The sequence below is a fragment of the Electrona antarctica genome, assembly GCF_951216825.1.
Source record: "Electrona antarctica genome assembly, chromosome: 7".
NCBI classification, from domain to species: domain Eukaryota; kingdom Metazoa; phylum Chordata; class Actinopteri; order Myctophiformes; family Myctophidae; genus Electrona; species Electrona antarctica.
In genome coordinates, this window is record NC_136812.1 from 21,959,941 (window position 1) to 21,975,765 (window position 15,825).

At 39.9% G+C, this 15,825-nt stretch overlaps 1 protein-coding gene across 1 annotated transcript in view; it reads left to right on the forward strand.

The window, feature by feature from the left end:
* LOC306926640 (contactin-associated protein-like 4) overlaps positions 1-15,825 on the forward strand; it is a 146,293-nt gene that overhangs the window by 73,925 nt on the left and 56,543 nt on the right. The window contains exons 6-7 of the mRNA XM_079506011.1: positions 1,370-1,545; positions 12,971-13,117. Coding sequence (XP_079362137.1) covers positions 1,370-1,545; positions 12,971-13,117 — 323 coding nt within the window. The remainder of the gene's footprint in view (positions 1-1,369; positions 1,546-12,970; positions 13,118-15,825) is intronic.

Sequence of the window (15,825 nt, forward strand, 5' to 3'; positions counted from 1 at the left end):
TGCTGTGCATTTCACATTTTCAACAAAACAGTGCTACACTTCAAATGGATTTGGATGGTCACTTAGCAACAAGAGGTGCCATATGGCTAGCACCTCCTTCAAGCATCTTATTGCTGTGCTGAGCTTATTGCTGTGTTTAAACACAGGTCCTTCCTATTGATACCTATACCTGTCATTTCCATTCATCTAAAGTGTGATCGAATAGTGAATTGGCATGAATTGGCTGAAACAAATCATTTTGTCCCTGCGCTCTCTCTCTCTCTCTCTCTCTCTCTCTCTCTCTCTCTCTCACTCACTCACTCACTCACTCACTCACTCACTGTTGAGATGTGGGGGCATTGTGTAGCATTGAGCAAGAGTCACTGGACAAAAGAAAATGTTTTTTAATATTATTGTGAGTACCCAAAGCATGTAATTTCTAGAAATGTCCTGAAGAATATTTTGAGTGTACACAAAAGATGAAATAAAGGCTTCGTTAAAGGTCTCTCTCTCTCGCTCTCTCTCTCTCTCTCTCTCTCTCTCTTCCTTGATTAATTAGCTCCATCAATCTTTATTTGTCACATACATATTTAAAAACGTATCTTTAAAATGAAATGTACGTAGGTCAGCCCCACAGAAGTGAGCAGTAAAACAGGACAAGAGGACTAAAAGCTAAAATAAATCCTACCATTTAAAACACTTCCATCCCTAAATAGCAAGACTATAATACATAATTTTTTAGTAATACTAATAATAATGTCCATTTGTGTCATGTCCATGTGAAGGGAGAGGGGGGGGGGGGGGGGGTTGTACGTGCACGTGCACTCTCTTAGCTCCCTGCTAAGAATATCTAATTCATATTTAATGACTGGGTCTATCTGGCTGCTCATGTAGGCCCTTTCTCCCAAAACCATAAGGGGTGCAGTGGTCAACTGGTGAGATGATTGAGGGTGATTTTTGTCATCTGACCTCCTAAGCTTCTGGAAGGTGAATATATTCTGCAGAAGCTGTCACACACGTTTTACCGTCCAAACTTTGAATAACTTCGTTTCAAGGAAAAGACTGTTCAAACTAACCCAAATTAACCACATTCACCCTGGGTGTGCATGCCACACTGCAAACCTGTTTTAAAAGATTGTCATGTGCAGACTCAGATATCCATTTGTCTTCATTTCAACAGACCAAGTAACGACCACAAAAATGAATTCCTCCTGACAGGGTCGATGAAACCCTATGACCCACAGAGGATAACACATTACTCCTGCACGGGTAGAAGAGCACTGACTGTGTTTTCTCCTTTCTCGTCCTCACTTCACCCTTCAACTTCTATTCTTCCTCCTTCATCCTCTTCCTCCACGTAATTCCCTGTCCATTTTCTGCTTTGTTTCAGGTAGCAATTTGTCCGCTGCCAGCCTGCCCCCTGTATCCCTGGGCAGCCTGCTAGACGACCAGCACTGGCATCATGTGGCAGTGCAGCAGCTGAACTCTCACCTGAGCTTCACTGTGGATCAAAGCACACGCAGGGTTCAGGTGCCAGCAGTGTTCAGTCACTGGCACGTGAACCAGGTGGGTCGGACCGCATATCGCAAAGTCTAAATCGGCTCTTTGGGATGCTGTGTGTGTGTGTGTGTGTGTGTGTGTGTGTGTGTGTGTGTGTGTGTGTGCTCAAGAATGTTGATAATGTGTGATGTTAACGACGACGACTGACATAGAAACATAGGTTTTTCAGAAAACTGTCATGATTTAGAAGACATTTTGTAGAATCTGGTCTCAGTCCTAAAGGTTAAATGATTATAAAACCCACAGACAGATTTAACCGCAGTTTGAACCTAGCGTCCGTGTTTTGGGCATTTGGTCGTTATAGGTGAAAACATTTCAAAATGTTCAACATTTTTCAAAGATAGCGTTGTGAGCTTGTAGATCGTCCAGACTCACTACATTTGCGCAGCACTGTCATCTATTATACAATTGAAAAGGTGTACCCAACCCAGGAAAAGGGACCCAAAGTCACACACTGCATACGACACTGACACGTCACTGACACACTGCAACACGCTACACTCACACGACAGTGACGTCACAGACTTACCCTCCACGTCGATCCACGGCTATCTCCTCATGTCGCGCAGCACACTGACACTCAACACCACCCCCGGAACAATTGTCATTGCACTGCCACTAAAGCCGGCTGCCTTCCACACTCACAAATAACATCAATATCAATAATAAACACAAAAACGCCACAAGCACCGACACCCCCGCACGCACACACTCACACACGGGCCACGGAACACTGTTGCCAGGTCTATGCAAACAACCCCAGAAAAAATGCCATACAACACACTACTCACACACACTACAACACGCTACAACACGCTTAAAACTCGCGGACCTGGCAACACTGCATCCTTTTTTCCCATTGGCTACTGTTGCTAATTTGTTGCCACGTCTATGAAAACAAGCACAGAAAAAATGCCATTCAACACGCTACTTACACACACTACCACTCGCTTACAATACGCGGACCTGGCAACACTATATTCCCTCTCCCATTTGCTCAAAGCCCACCACGTCACCCACAAGTTTTTATGATACGTATCTTACATCCGGATGCACCACCGGACGTTACACACTACACACACACACATTAGGATAACAACAAGACGAACGCTTGCCAGCCACACACACACACACACACACACAAACAACAACACACCGCACACACTGATTCTAACTTGGATGGACAGCGCCGCGATTACATACACAGTTAAAATAATGCAAACACGAAAATTGCGCGAACGACTGCGTCGACACCTGGCTTGGAACAAACGGGACGAACCGAGGCGCATGTATGGATAAGAACAACAACACCAACACTACACGCACACGCGCGCGCTGCAACAACGCGCTGCAACACAAAACAGCTACGTACAACGTAGGGATGGGTCCGATTTGTTGACAAATCGATTATCGTTAACGGGACCCGAAATCGATTATGAAATTTCTTTTTTTTTTCTTTTTTTTTTTTAATGAAAATCTGTTGGAAAGGCAATACTGTCATCCAAACAGGACAGGGCTATAGGCCTACCAAAGTGTGCCTGGGATGTGTCTGTGTAGCTGCATGAGGAGTGTGAGTCATTGAGTGTGAGTGGAGATTGATTCCAATCAAGATACATGTTTGGAGGATTTAGCAGGTGTTGGGAATTTACCTAATCAGGCCTAGGCTGGGGTTGCTATGGTGATCAATTGGCTCAACACTTTTTTTTCCTTTTTAAAAAGAAAAAAAATATTTTTATTTTTATTTTTTTTGTGTGTGTGTGGGGGGGGGGGGCTTATCGATTTGTCGATAATTGATTAATATTGAATTATGCTAATCGATTTTCATTTTTGACACATTTACACATCCCTAGTGTGAACATGAAGTAACACAATAATATAACACTAAGTAAGTCCTAATAAATAACACTAACGAATAATGTGTCTTAATTGAAATTAAAACAATTCTACTCATCCCCTTTCACTTTTTATATTTTTATTTTTCAGAAGAGAAGAAATGTAATGAAATATTAAATATTTAAAAAAGAAAACAGGTTCACCTAAATCAGGGGTGCCCACAAGTGAGATCTACTTTCAAAATAACCAGCTCAACAAGATCTACCCACTGAAAAAATACGTGTACCATTGCTGAAAATAGTTTAAATATATAATGTACCTGGTGGGGCTTTGGAATAGGGAGGGGGAGAAATTATGACAGGCAGTTTCTGCTGTCAAAATATGTCCCCCCCCGTATTTAACTTAAACACCCAATGCATTCTCAATGGCAATAGCACAAACTTTGGCATACATACTTACACCTAGAAACCTATTTAGAATAGGTTCATCTTACGGTGGACATGTTTGCCTGAAAATAAATCTTTGAAATGTTTCATAGTTTTAGAAATATTGTGCTTTCAAATTTGAGAAATTCACAATGGGGCTCAATGGCAGATATTGGCACGTCAAAAAAGCACCTAGAAACTCCATTCACAGCTTACTGTGGAGACACATGCTGGAACTTTTTACTTTGAAATGATTTGTAGTTTCTGAGTTATTTAACTTAAACGCCCAATGCACTCTCAATGCCTAAATAATGTTATGATCTATAGAAAACTCAGTGTAGTCGCTGTTATTAACAGTAGTGAGAATCATTTAGATGAGCTGAATATAAAATACAACAAATAGAGTAGTAGAGTGTAGACAATGTTGGCTATGTCAGTAGTTTCGCCAGTGTTCTTTCACAAGTTAGTCTGATTACTTGTTGCCCCACCCATGTATCGCCTCACCCATGTATCACACCGTGTGATACATTGATTGGTCTTCTATGGCTTTACCATTCACATGTAATGCAGTCAAAGTGGTGCATAAGGATGTTCCATTGTCATTAAAACATAGTCATTGTCCTAGTTTTGTTTCTGAAAAGAACAGAGTGTATGTAATGATGATGGCTAGTCGGTCAGTAATTGATCTACGCTTTTGTCATTCAGTAGTGCATAATGCTGGTGGATCATTAAATGCTATGCTCACTGTTTTGTCACTAGAAGGAGGTGTTTGACCATTGCTTGGTCTATAGTGGTGGTTCTCGAAATATCTTCTGTGCATGGCAGCAGTAGAGGCAAATATGTGTGGAGAGAAACTCTATTCAACCCTTTTTAATCATGCTTGTGTGAATAGGCTAGATAGCATTTTATGTAGACATATGGCACTCTTGCATGTGTAGTGTTTCTCTCCAGTGTGACTTCTCTGATGGAGATTAAAAGAACCTGGAGTTATAGGCCTACTGAAGCTTTTTCTACACTCGGTACAGTGCAAGCCAGGCTTTCACTCCTGCATGTAGGCCTATGTGTGTGGATCCATGACACTGAGTAAAACTCATCCCACACAGTACACAGTTGAATTATTTCTTTCCTTTCTTTGTGAATCCTGTAGTGTTTCTCTGAATGACCTTTTCCATATTGGTCAGAGCAGTATGGCTTCTCCAGTGTGAATTCTCTGTTGATTTTTATTTTTCTTGACAGACGCTTTCCCCACAATTGCAAATTAGGGATGTCCCGATACTGTATCCGGGTATCGGCCCCTTATTTGTCATATCGGTATCGGCGAATATGCTCTAACCACCGATCCGACACAGGGGTAAGGGGTTAACACTATGGCAGGTAAATGAGTGCACATTTGAGTGAGGAGTCTGCTATAAACACAACACGAGATATATAGCTAAATAGCTATAAACATGAGATCACAACACTGGTATCGGTATGCGGTATCGGTATCATTGGCTAACACAAATTGTGGACGCAATGATGAGTCTATAAGTCACTCACAATTGGTTAATAGTCCCCTCTGTTCTTCCATGAGACCCTGTAGTGTTGGATGTTATGTCTCACTAGTCACAACAAATTCTTTAGTTTTAGTCTTTGTCAAAGACCCTATAGCAAAAGAATAGCAAATCTACAAGCTCAGAACATGTTGCAAATTGCAACACGCGGTTGCAACACTCGGCTATTTTTTTTAATTTTCAGATTTTGGCAATGCATAGCCTATAATGGAAAACACAAAAACAAAACAAAAACAAATAAAAGCATTTATTTAACAACTCATGTCACTATATCACTATATCACTTTTCATGTCAAGGACCCCCAAAATGATATTCATTTGGTCGCGGACACCATCTCAATATGGTAGGCCTATGTTGTTCCAAGGCCCCCCAGAAGCAAAGATTTGAGGTGAAAATGTTTGCTTAAAAAATACTGTATGTTCAAAGATTTGGGAAAAAAAGGGTTTAGGCTGGGGTTAGGGTTTATTGTTGTAAGTGGGGAACACTGAACCCCAAAGTATATACATTCTCATACTCAGCCATGGTCTTATTTACTATTCCCAAAGATAAGAACTAAAGGTGGTTTTGGGGATGGGATCAGATATCCAGGTATTTCCTCATGATGTTCATCAGTTCAGAATCCCTTCTATTACCATCATTTCCACATCAATATGAAAAGCTTTCAAGCTGTATTTATAGGTCAAAGATGCAAGGATAATAACACACATGGTGCCACCCAAGGATATAGTAGCATAGTTGACAAAGCGAACACCAGTTTATAGAAGAAGGAAAAGTTGATCAAAAACTTGAAAAGTACCCCTAATGTATAGTTTTTATTGTTTGTTCATAGAAATATTTAGTTTGCAATGCATTGTGGGTAAAGCACTTTATAGGAATGTGATTGGCAAAATAAATGTTCAGGTGAATTAACTACCAGTTTATCTAGCAGTGATTGATGCAGCAGCTAGCTATCATAAACAGCTCACAAGTAAAGTAAACAGTCAACAAGTAAAGCTGTACTTAAACTTAAATAGCCTATAAATGTAATAATATAATCCTGCATTGAGAAAGAAAAATAGTAATGATTAGAACCACACAGCACTTGGTAGCATGCTCTGTAAAGACACTTTGCCCACAATGACAACATTATGGGTTCAATTCCCATTTAAGGAGTCCTTTGGTGAGGTTTGGACCAACTGTCTTTAGGCCCATTTTGGAGGTAAAAATGGCATATTTAATGCTTTAGAGAAAGTGCCAAAATCCACCAGGATCTTAATGGAATGGAAAAACATGTTTATAAAATAACAATTAAAATGAAATGTGTCTTTAACAGTTTGACTGTATCAAAACCTTTTCCACATTGCTTGCATTTGTAGTGTTTATCTCCAGTGTGACTTCTCTGATGGAAATTAAAATAACCTGGAGTACTAAAGCTTTTTCCACACTCGGTACAGTGCAAGGCTTTCACTCCTGCATGTATGTGTGTGTATCCATGACACTGAGTAAAACTCCTCCCACACAGTGTCAGTGTCATGGATCCACACACATACATGCAGGAGTGAAAGCCTTGCACTGTACCGAGTGTGGAAAAAGCTTTAGTAGGCCTATAACTCCAGGTTCTTTTAATCTCCATCAGAGAAGTCACACTGGAGAGAAACACTACAAACGCAAGAGTGCCATACATAAAATGCTATCTAGCCTATTCACACAAGCATTGTGTCTTGTGTAATATGTTGTCTTTTGATTGATTAATAAAATGTGATTTTCTGGAGGAAATGTCACATCATTTTGTTGCTACTTTCAGCTTTGACAAAGCAATGTAGCCATGTGTTAACAAAGCTAGTTGTTTAGGTCATTGGTTGTCAAAGTGGAGTGCAAAGGGACTACAGATGTAAATTAGCTTATGGCTAACTCTGGCACATTTACATGGAAGTGAAAACTGAAATGTTCATTAATGAGCATTGTCCCTGTCAAATAAATAAATACAAAGTTTGATGAATACTTTATTGGCAGAAATGTATCAGTACAGGGTACGGTCAAACAGAAATTAAATCAGAAAAAAGTCCTTGCGGTCTTGTTTCCATTCAGGTCCTGGGTATTCAATTCATAATCATGACATGAAAAATAACAACTAAATTCTAATCATCCTAAAAGGTAAAAATAACATGTACAGGTTGGATAAGTACAGGTGCCTCAATGCCTCCCTGCTTGGCTCTCAGCATCAAGGGTTGGGATTGGGGGTAAGTCCCTGCGACATACTATAGCGTCATGTCCAGGGGGTGTACTTGTACATCAAGCTGCCTCACGCTACAGAAACAGGAGATAGGCTCCTGTCCCTATATGGGCCTCATGGCTCGGCAAGGCTTACGTACACATCAGTTTAACCACTTTAACCCCATTTCATTCTTGGGCCATTCAAACCTGAGTGGAATAGTAACAGAGTGGCGACACTACGGTAGCTAGACCCATTGTAACAATGGAATGCAGAAGTGCTCATTCTATCTCAATGGGATAGTTCCAGCCATAGGAGCAATGTTTGGAACTATAGCCCATAGGCACCCGCTTTGTGGTGATATCAAAGCGTGTCGCTACTCTCCTACTCTACACTCTGATTCAAACATACTGTAGCTGATCTACAAGCTCAATGCACCACAATGTGTAAAGGACCACTTCACCACTTTTCAACCTATCTTCAATCTTCACTTTTCTACCTATCCTCACTAATAATAATCATGATAAAATGGCACAATTGTTTTCTACTCAGTCTGTCTCATATGACACAGACTGACTGTCACCTGTTGTAAGTAGTGGGTCAGGGAAGGTCGGTCTCTGGAATTAGTGCTACTTTGGCCCATGTGGTATCAATCTTCCCTTATTGTCTCCACCAGGCCGAAGGCATGGGGAGGGGATGTTTTGCACTCCGTCCATCAGTTTTTCAGTTTTTCAGAACGGCCTGTTATAGCGCCACCAGGAGGTCGACTTTTGTAAAACACATTTTTTAATATTACTCCTCCAGATTTTGTCCAAAAATCCTGCAAATCGCTACACAGTATCTCTGGTGGACGGGTTTCTGAACTGCCCACAGCCCTCGTATGAGACACAGACCGAGTAGAAAAGAATGGTGCCATTTTATCATGATTATTAGTGAGGACCTATTATATGAGGATAGGTTGAAAGGTGGTGAAGTGGTCCTTTAAGCAATGTGAATAGCTAATAATGTGGGTAAACATACATGACATCCACCAACACCCTGAAATACATTCGCATTACACTTTACAATGTAAATGAACATGAATAATAACACAATAATATAACGCTATAATATAAGTAAGTCCTAATAAATAACACTAACGAATAATGTGTCTTAATTGAAATTAAAACAATTCTACTCATCCCCTTTCACTTTTTATATTTTTTATTTTTCAGAAGAGAAGAAATGTAATGAAATATTAAATATTTAAAAAACAGGTTCACCTAAATCAGGGGTGCCCACACAAGTATACCATTGCTGAAAATAGTTTAAATATATAATGTACCTGGGGGGGCTTTGGAATAGGACCTATTTAGAATAGGTTCATCTTACGGTGGACATCTTTGAAATGTTTCATAGTTTTAGAAATATAGTGCTTTCAAATTTGAGAAATTCACAATGGGGCTCAATGGCAGGTATTGGCACGTCAAAAAAGCACTTTCACCTAGAAACTCCATTCACACTTTGTATAATTCAGCTTACTGTGGAGACACATGCTGGAACTTAAACGCCCAATGCACTCTCAATGCCTAAATAATGTTATGATCTATATAAAACTCAGTGTAGTCGCTGTTATTAACAGTAGTGATTTCAAGCTGAATATAAAATACAACAAATAGAGTAGTAGAGTGTAGACAATGTTGGCTATGTCAGTAGTTTCGCCAGTGTTCTTTCACAGGTTAGTCTGACTTGTTGCCCCACCCATGTATCACACCGTGTGATACATTGATTGGTCTTCTATGGGTTTACCATTCACATGTAATGCAGTCAAAGTGGTGCATACGGATGGTGTTCCATTGTCATTAAAACATGGTATTGTTCACAGTACAAGATGCCCATAATTAAATGAGGTGAAACCGTGAACAGTGTTGTGATCATGTGATGGCCTCTCTGTAATGAACACACAAAGGAACTGTAGCTGTCGAACCTTTATTTGAAAAAGAAGAAAAATAGGAATGTTTTGACTGGTATAACACAGTACATATTTCACTTTGCAATGCACTCTATGATGATCTAAACAAATTATGAATAATATAATGTGATAATCTGTTCAAACAACACACGTTAACACACAGAGACGAGTTGCAATTGCACCACTAGTGCATGCATATTCATTCATTAATATAATGAATATGACATTTTAATTCCTGACGAATGTGGACAAACACTGATTCTCATATTGTCATATCAGTATCATCAGAAGGTCATAATACAAGTTGAAAATAGCTTTCTTCACAGATGTGTTCATAAAGGTTGGGGTGCACAATCTGTTCCAATGATTCAGTAAAAATAACTCCCTGGCCATATAATCAGCCATGTCTCCTTTTGTATACGTGTCCCAGACATGTGTACTGTAATACTAACTAACAAACCATGTAATGCATATGTCAATGGATGGACAGAAAACATGTTAATTGATTCAATCCTGCCTTAGTATTTTTTACTAAATTAACACCTTGAACACCAGCATCCCTATTCTGGGGGAATATGGATGCTATCAAAAATAGCACACATATACAAGCTCAAACAAGGTGTAAAGGTGGTTACAAACTGATATAGTATTCAAATGATCTACACTACTACAACACACTACTAATTACTACGCCTTGTAGTATATGCAGTACTAAATTACTCACACAAAGTTTCCTCTTTGTATTTGTAGTACATTAAAGTACTCACACAAAGTATTAACCTCAGGTAGTATTTGAAGTGAGTCAAAGTAATCACATAGAGTATTCACTTTGGAATTATCTCTGAGAGACCTGCGACTTCTCTCCTCTAAGAAGTTCTCAGAGAGGTTCTTCAAGGCCAAGTTGACAGGAGGTGCGTCCTCGGAGTTGCAAACAGGGCAGTCCCTGTTCTTGTTCACCATCCACCATTGCTGCAGACAGGCGCTGCAGAAGCTGTGGCTACACGACAGCCAGATAACAGGATATTTAAAGATGTTGCAGCAAACAGGACAGGTGAGCTCCTCTTCCTGTCGAGCCATTCTGTCTGCTAGCATCACTCCCTCCTCAGGAGCAGAATTGTTGTTGTTGTTCATCTTCACTTGAAGTCTGGAGTCCACAGTCAGTTCTGGTTCGAAATGATTGATATTCTGGAGGAGTTCCAGAGGAGTTGTGGACTGAGACATTACAACTACACTCTTCTTATACTAGAGAGCCTGAGGTGGAGGCTTGCAATGATTGGCCAAAGAGGAGAACAATAGAACCATCTGTCCACCAATCACAACCTAACTCACTCAAGGTTCAGTATTCAACACTACTTTAAAAAGTGAAGTAGACCTAAGCAGGAAGTAATACATATACATTACTAAAAATGTTTACTACATTCAGGCAAACTAATGTAGGCCTAACTAATTAAAATACAACATAAGGGAAACATTGTTCCCATCCATTTCACAACAACATACAACTGTGGGACATTCCATCTAGGAAGATCAATATATAATTAAATAAATATTGCATATTAAAAAGCTAGCAGGCTTGAATATTTTATTAAGCAATGTGAATAGCTAATAATGTGGGTAAACATAAATACATGACATCCACCAACACCCTGAAATACATTCGCATTACACTTTACAATGTCAGCACTACATCCATTTCATTTTCTGGTGTGAACATGAAGTAACACAATAATATAACACTAAGTAAGTCCTAATAAATAACACTAACGAATAATGTGTCTTAATTGAAATTAAAACAATTCTACTCATCCCCTTTCACTTTTTATATTTTTATTTTTCAGAAGAGAAGAAATGTAATGAAATATTAAATATTTAAAAAAGAAAACAGGTTCACCTAAATCAGGGGTGCCCACAAGTGAGATCTACTTTCAAAATGACCAGCTCAACAAGATCTACCCACTGAAAAAATACGTGTACCATTGCTGAAAATAGTTTAAATATATAATGTACCTGGTGGGGCTTTGGAATAGGGAGGGGGAGAAATTATGACAGGCAGTTTCTGCTGTCAAAATATGTCCCCCCCGTATTTAACTTAAACACCCAATGCATTCTCAATGGCAATAGCACAAACTTTGGCATACATACTTACACCTAGAAACCTATTTAGAATAGGTTCATCTTACGGTGGACATTTGCCTGAAAATAAATCTTTGAAATGTTTCATAGTTTTAGAAATATTGTGCTTTCAAATTTGAGAAATTCACAATGGGGCTCAATGGCAGATATTGGCACGTCAAAAAAGCACTTTCACCTAGAAACTCCATTCACACTTTTTATAATTCAGCTTACTGTGGAGACACATGCTGGAACTTTTTACTTTGAAATGATTTGTAGTTTCGGAGTTATTTAACTTAAACGCCCAATGCACTCTCAATGCCTAAATAATGTTATGATCTATAGAAAACTCAGTGTAGTCGCTGTTATTAACAGTAGTGAGAATCATTTAGATGAGCTGAATATAAAATACAACAAATAGAGTAGTATAGTGTAGACAATGTTGGCTATGTCAGTAGTTTCGCCAGTGTTCTTTCACAAGTTAGTCTGATTACTTGTTGCCCCACCCATGTATCGCCCCACCCATGTATCAGTAACGCAGTATCACTGCAGACACGTGTGTGTGTGTGTGTGTGTGTGTGTGTGTGTGTGTGTGTGTGTGTGTGTGTGTGTGTGTGTGTGTGTGTGTGTGTGTGTGTGTGTGTGTGTGTGTGTGTGTGTGTGTGTGTGTGTGTGTGTGTGTGCGGGGGGGGGGGGGGGGGGGGGGGGGGGTTTGGATCGTCTCGCGATGCAGCTCAAATGGCACACACACACACACACACTACACTAATAACAACAATAATATCAACAGTACAGAGAACAGTACAGTACACATGAGTACAGTACAGAAAGAAAGCTCACATCAGAATATTAATCCATGTAATAATAATAATAATAAACAATAAGAACACAACACTAATAACTATAATATCTACAGTACAGTACATCAGAATATTACTCCATGTAATAATAATAATAACAAATAAGAACACAACACTAATAACAGTACAGAGAACAGTACAGTACACATGAGTACAGTACAGTACAGTACAAATACTTACAGTACAGCACAGTACAGTACAGTATACTGTTCCTGCGCCTTGCCATGCTCGCTTTCATACGCAAATACACAAAACCAAACAAGGCCACTCAGCCAGCTTGGCAACTTTGCGCTTTCCAAGCAAATGCATAGATGAAAACATGATGGGTTGCCATTGCCTTCTTCCCATTTGCGTATCGCATGGCGCTAGGGTGAGCGGGCCGAAGGCCCGCGAAATTCTAGTAAGTATACAATAGAGTAATATGGAAAACATAAACATAAAAATATAAAATATGGAAATACAAGATTTCTGCTCAACGGTGATAATTGTTGTTTTCCCCAAGCAGCTGACTGTGGGGGCAGCCCAGGGCCGTAGTCCCCAAACGCCCGACAGCTCCAAGATAAACTTCTATGGCTGCATGGAAAACCTGCTCTACAATGGCATTAACATGGTTGAGCTGGCCAAACAGAATGACCAACAAGTCACTGCAGTGGTAAGTTTATAGTTTGGTACAGTACCTTTAGGATATTGTCATGTGATGCCAGCTCATTTGCAGACCTGGCATCCGTATAGTTTTAATGTACTGATTATTATTTTTGAGGGGCTATGCCCAGCTTTGTGTGAACACAAACATTGGCTGAAGATTGGCTGATCACCCCATAGCGAGGATTTGATTGGCTGAGCAAAGAAGATAAAAGTGAGGGCAGGAAAGTGAAGACGCTAAAAGTGATTGGCCAAAATTATATTTGTGATGATTTGATTGGTTGAGCACGGAATGTGATGTATGATGTATGATGATAAGAGCGCCCACAAGTGTGATTTTTTTATTCTACTGTTTAGACTGATGACAGGTTCTATGATCTATGATCCTATATTAATATTTCTATGCATTTGAGGTATTACCTCGTGTTGTATGTAGACAGACAGACAGACAGACAGACAGACAGACAGACAGACAGACAGAACAAAGTTGTATAAAGGATTGTTATACGTCTCAAAATGCTTAGTCCATAGCCATTAGCATAATGTGTTCCCTAAGATGACATTGTGGAGAACTAGATCTGCAAATATTTATAAATGTTCATTCATTAGTATACAGGAACAGAGTGGAAAGAAACCGATTTAATTCAGAGATAAAATATTATTCCCCTAATTAAAATTAAAATACAGAGAGAGAGAAGAGAGGAGAGAGAGGAGAGAGGAGAGAGAGGAGAGAGAGGAGAGAGAGGAGAGAGAAGAGAGAGAGGAGAGAGAGAGAGAAGAGAGAGAAGAGAGAGGAGAGAGAGAAGAGAGAGGAGAGAGAGGAGAGAGAGAGAAGAGAGAGAGAGGAGAGAGAGAAGAGAGAGAAGAGAGAGGAGAGAGAAGAGAGAGAGCGTGTGTGTTTTGTGTGTGTTGGGTAAGGATTACAGTACATGCACAGGGCAAGAGATAACAAGGGGTGTGTGTGTGTGTGTGTGTGTGTGTGTGTGTGTGTGTGTGTGTGTGTGTGTGTGTGTGTGTGTGTGTGTGTGTGTGTGTGTGTGTGTGTGTGTGTGTGTGTGTGTGTGTGTGTGTGTGTGTGTGTGTGTGTGTGCTTGTAAAGCTGTTCACATTAAATCTATTTACATGATATTATGTACATATACATACAGTACTAGCCATATTATTGTGCAGTACTTTATACGTATCTAGAAGGTATATTTTAACTAGCCTCATGGGAATGGCACTAGAATAACATTAGAGCCACATCAGGTTTATGTCAGTCATGTAAATAGCCCACACAAGGACTTGATGTTAATATCTTGCCAATTAACTATAAGACTTCTCAGCACAAACTCCACACTGTAGTGGAACTAAGACCTTTAATTTGAACTAATGTAAATGATTGATAGATTTTCATTTACTTAAATGTCCTGTTTCATTAGATGCCCAGCCCACGTAGGCATTATTCTTGTTTGTGATCAAAAACACATTATACAAGTATGTTCATATTGTTAAGATTGGCCGTGTGAGTGTGTGTGGGTCTGTTTGTCTAATCTGGCAAACTGATTGACTGATCAGTACTATACAGCAATGGTTCCCAAAGTGGGGTCTGGGGACCCCCAGGGGTCCTTGATGGAGTTCCAGGGGGTCCCCAGCTAAATGATAGTTTGGAACCAAATGGACCCTTATGGGTCTGTAACTCTGAGAGTGTAGAAATGGAACCAAACAGACGCTTACGGATCCGTTTGGTTCCATTTATACACTCTCAGAGTTAAATTAACAGTGGTTTTACAATATAAATTGGGGTACCAGAGATAGAAATTCCATTAAATCGGGGCCTAGACTAATGCGTGCATGTGAAACTGGGGGTCCATGAAATTAATATGTTTCGGGATCACTGCTAGAGCCGTACAAATCCTCTCTTATCGGGGTCACTGGCATATCTTTTCAAATGGGGGTCTGCGGCCTAATAAATGATCGATTCGGGGGTCCTTGACATGAAAAAGTTTGGGAACCACTGCTATACAGTATGTTGTGCTGTTGTGCACGCTGCCAATTGGACGCCTTTTTTATTTTGTATTATTTTCGTTAACTTAAGCAGGAAACGCAACTTCAGACAAATTGGATTTCAAGACACACTTAAACCTCAAACTTTATAACTTATGAACAAAGCTCTTCTTTGCTCATAAGTTAATTTACATACAGTATAAATTGGGCATTATAAAACACTAGACTGGCGGGCACTGGTCCACACGGGTCCACGCAAGTCCGGAACGATGCAAATCGGGAACAAGTTGCCGGGAATGCATGCCTAATCCTTTTATGGAATTCCTGTTGTGACTGTTGTCTGAGTACTTGCTGTACATGTAGTTACAGTGCCCAGTGTGATACCCCTTACCATAGTACTAATAACGTTAAATATTGCAATCAATGGGTTAATAAATGGGCAGCGTCCTACTCGTGACGTGAACAAATTAAGTCGGGAACCATGCAAGTTGAGAATGCATGTCCTACCTTTTCATGTTATACCCGTTGTACTTGTGTTCAGAGTACCCGTTGTCTGAGTACCCAGTGTGGTACCCAGTACCCACTACCATATGACCGATCAATGACACATGGAGATACAGTGATCCCTGGTGTTGTCAAAAACTGCTGATGTTGTGTTGATGATGTACGTACATGCATGCATGGGAGACAGACAGACCCTGCAGACAGACAGATACAGACATTGTGTGCAAT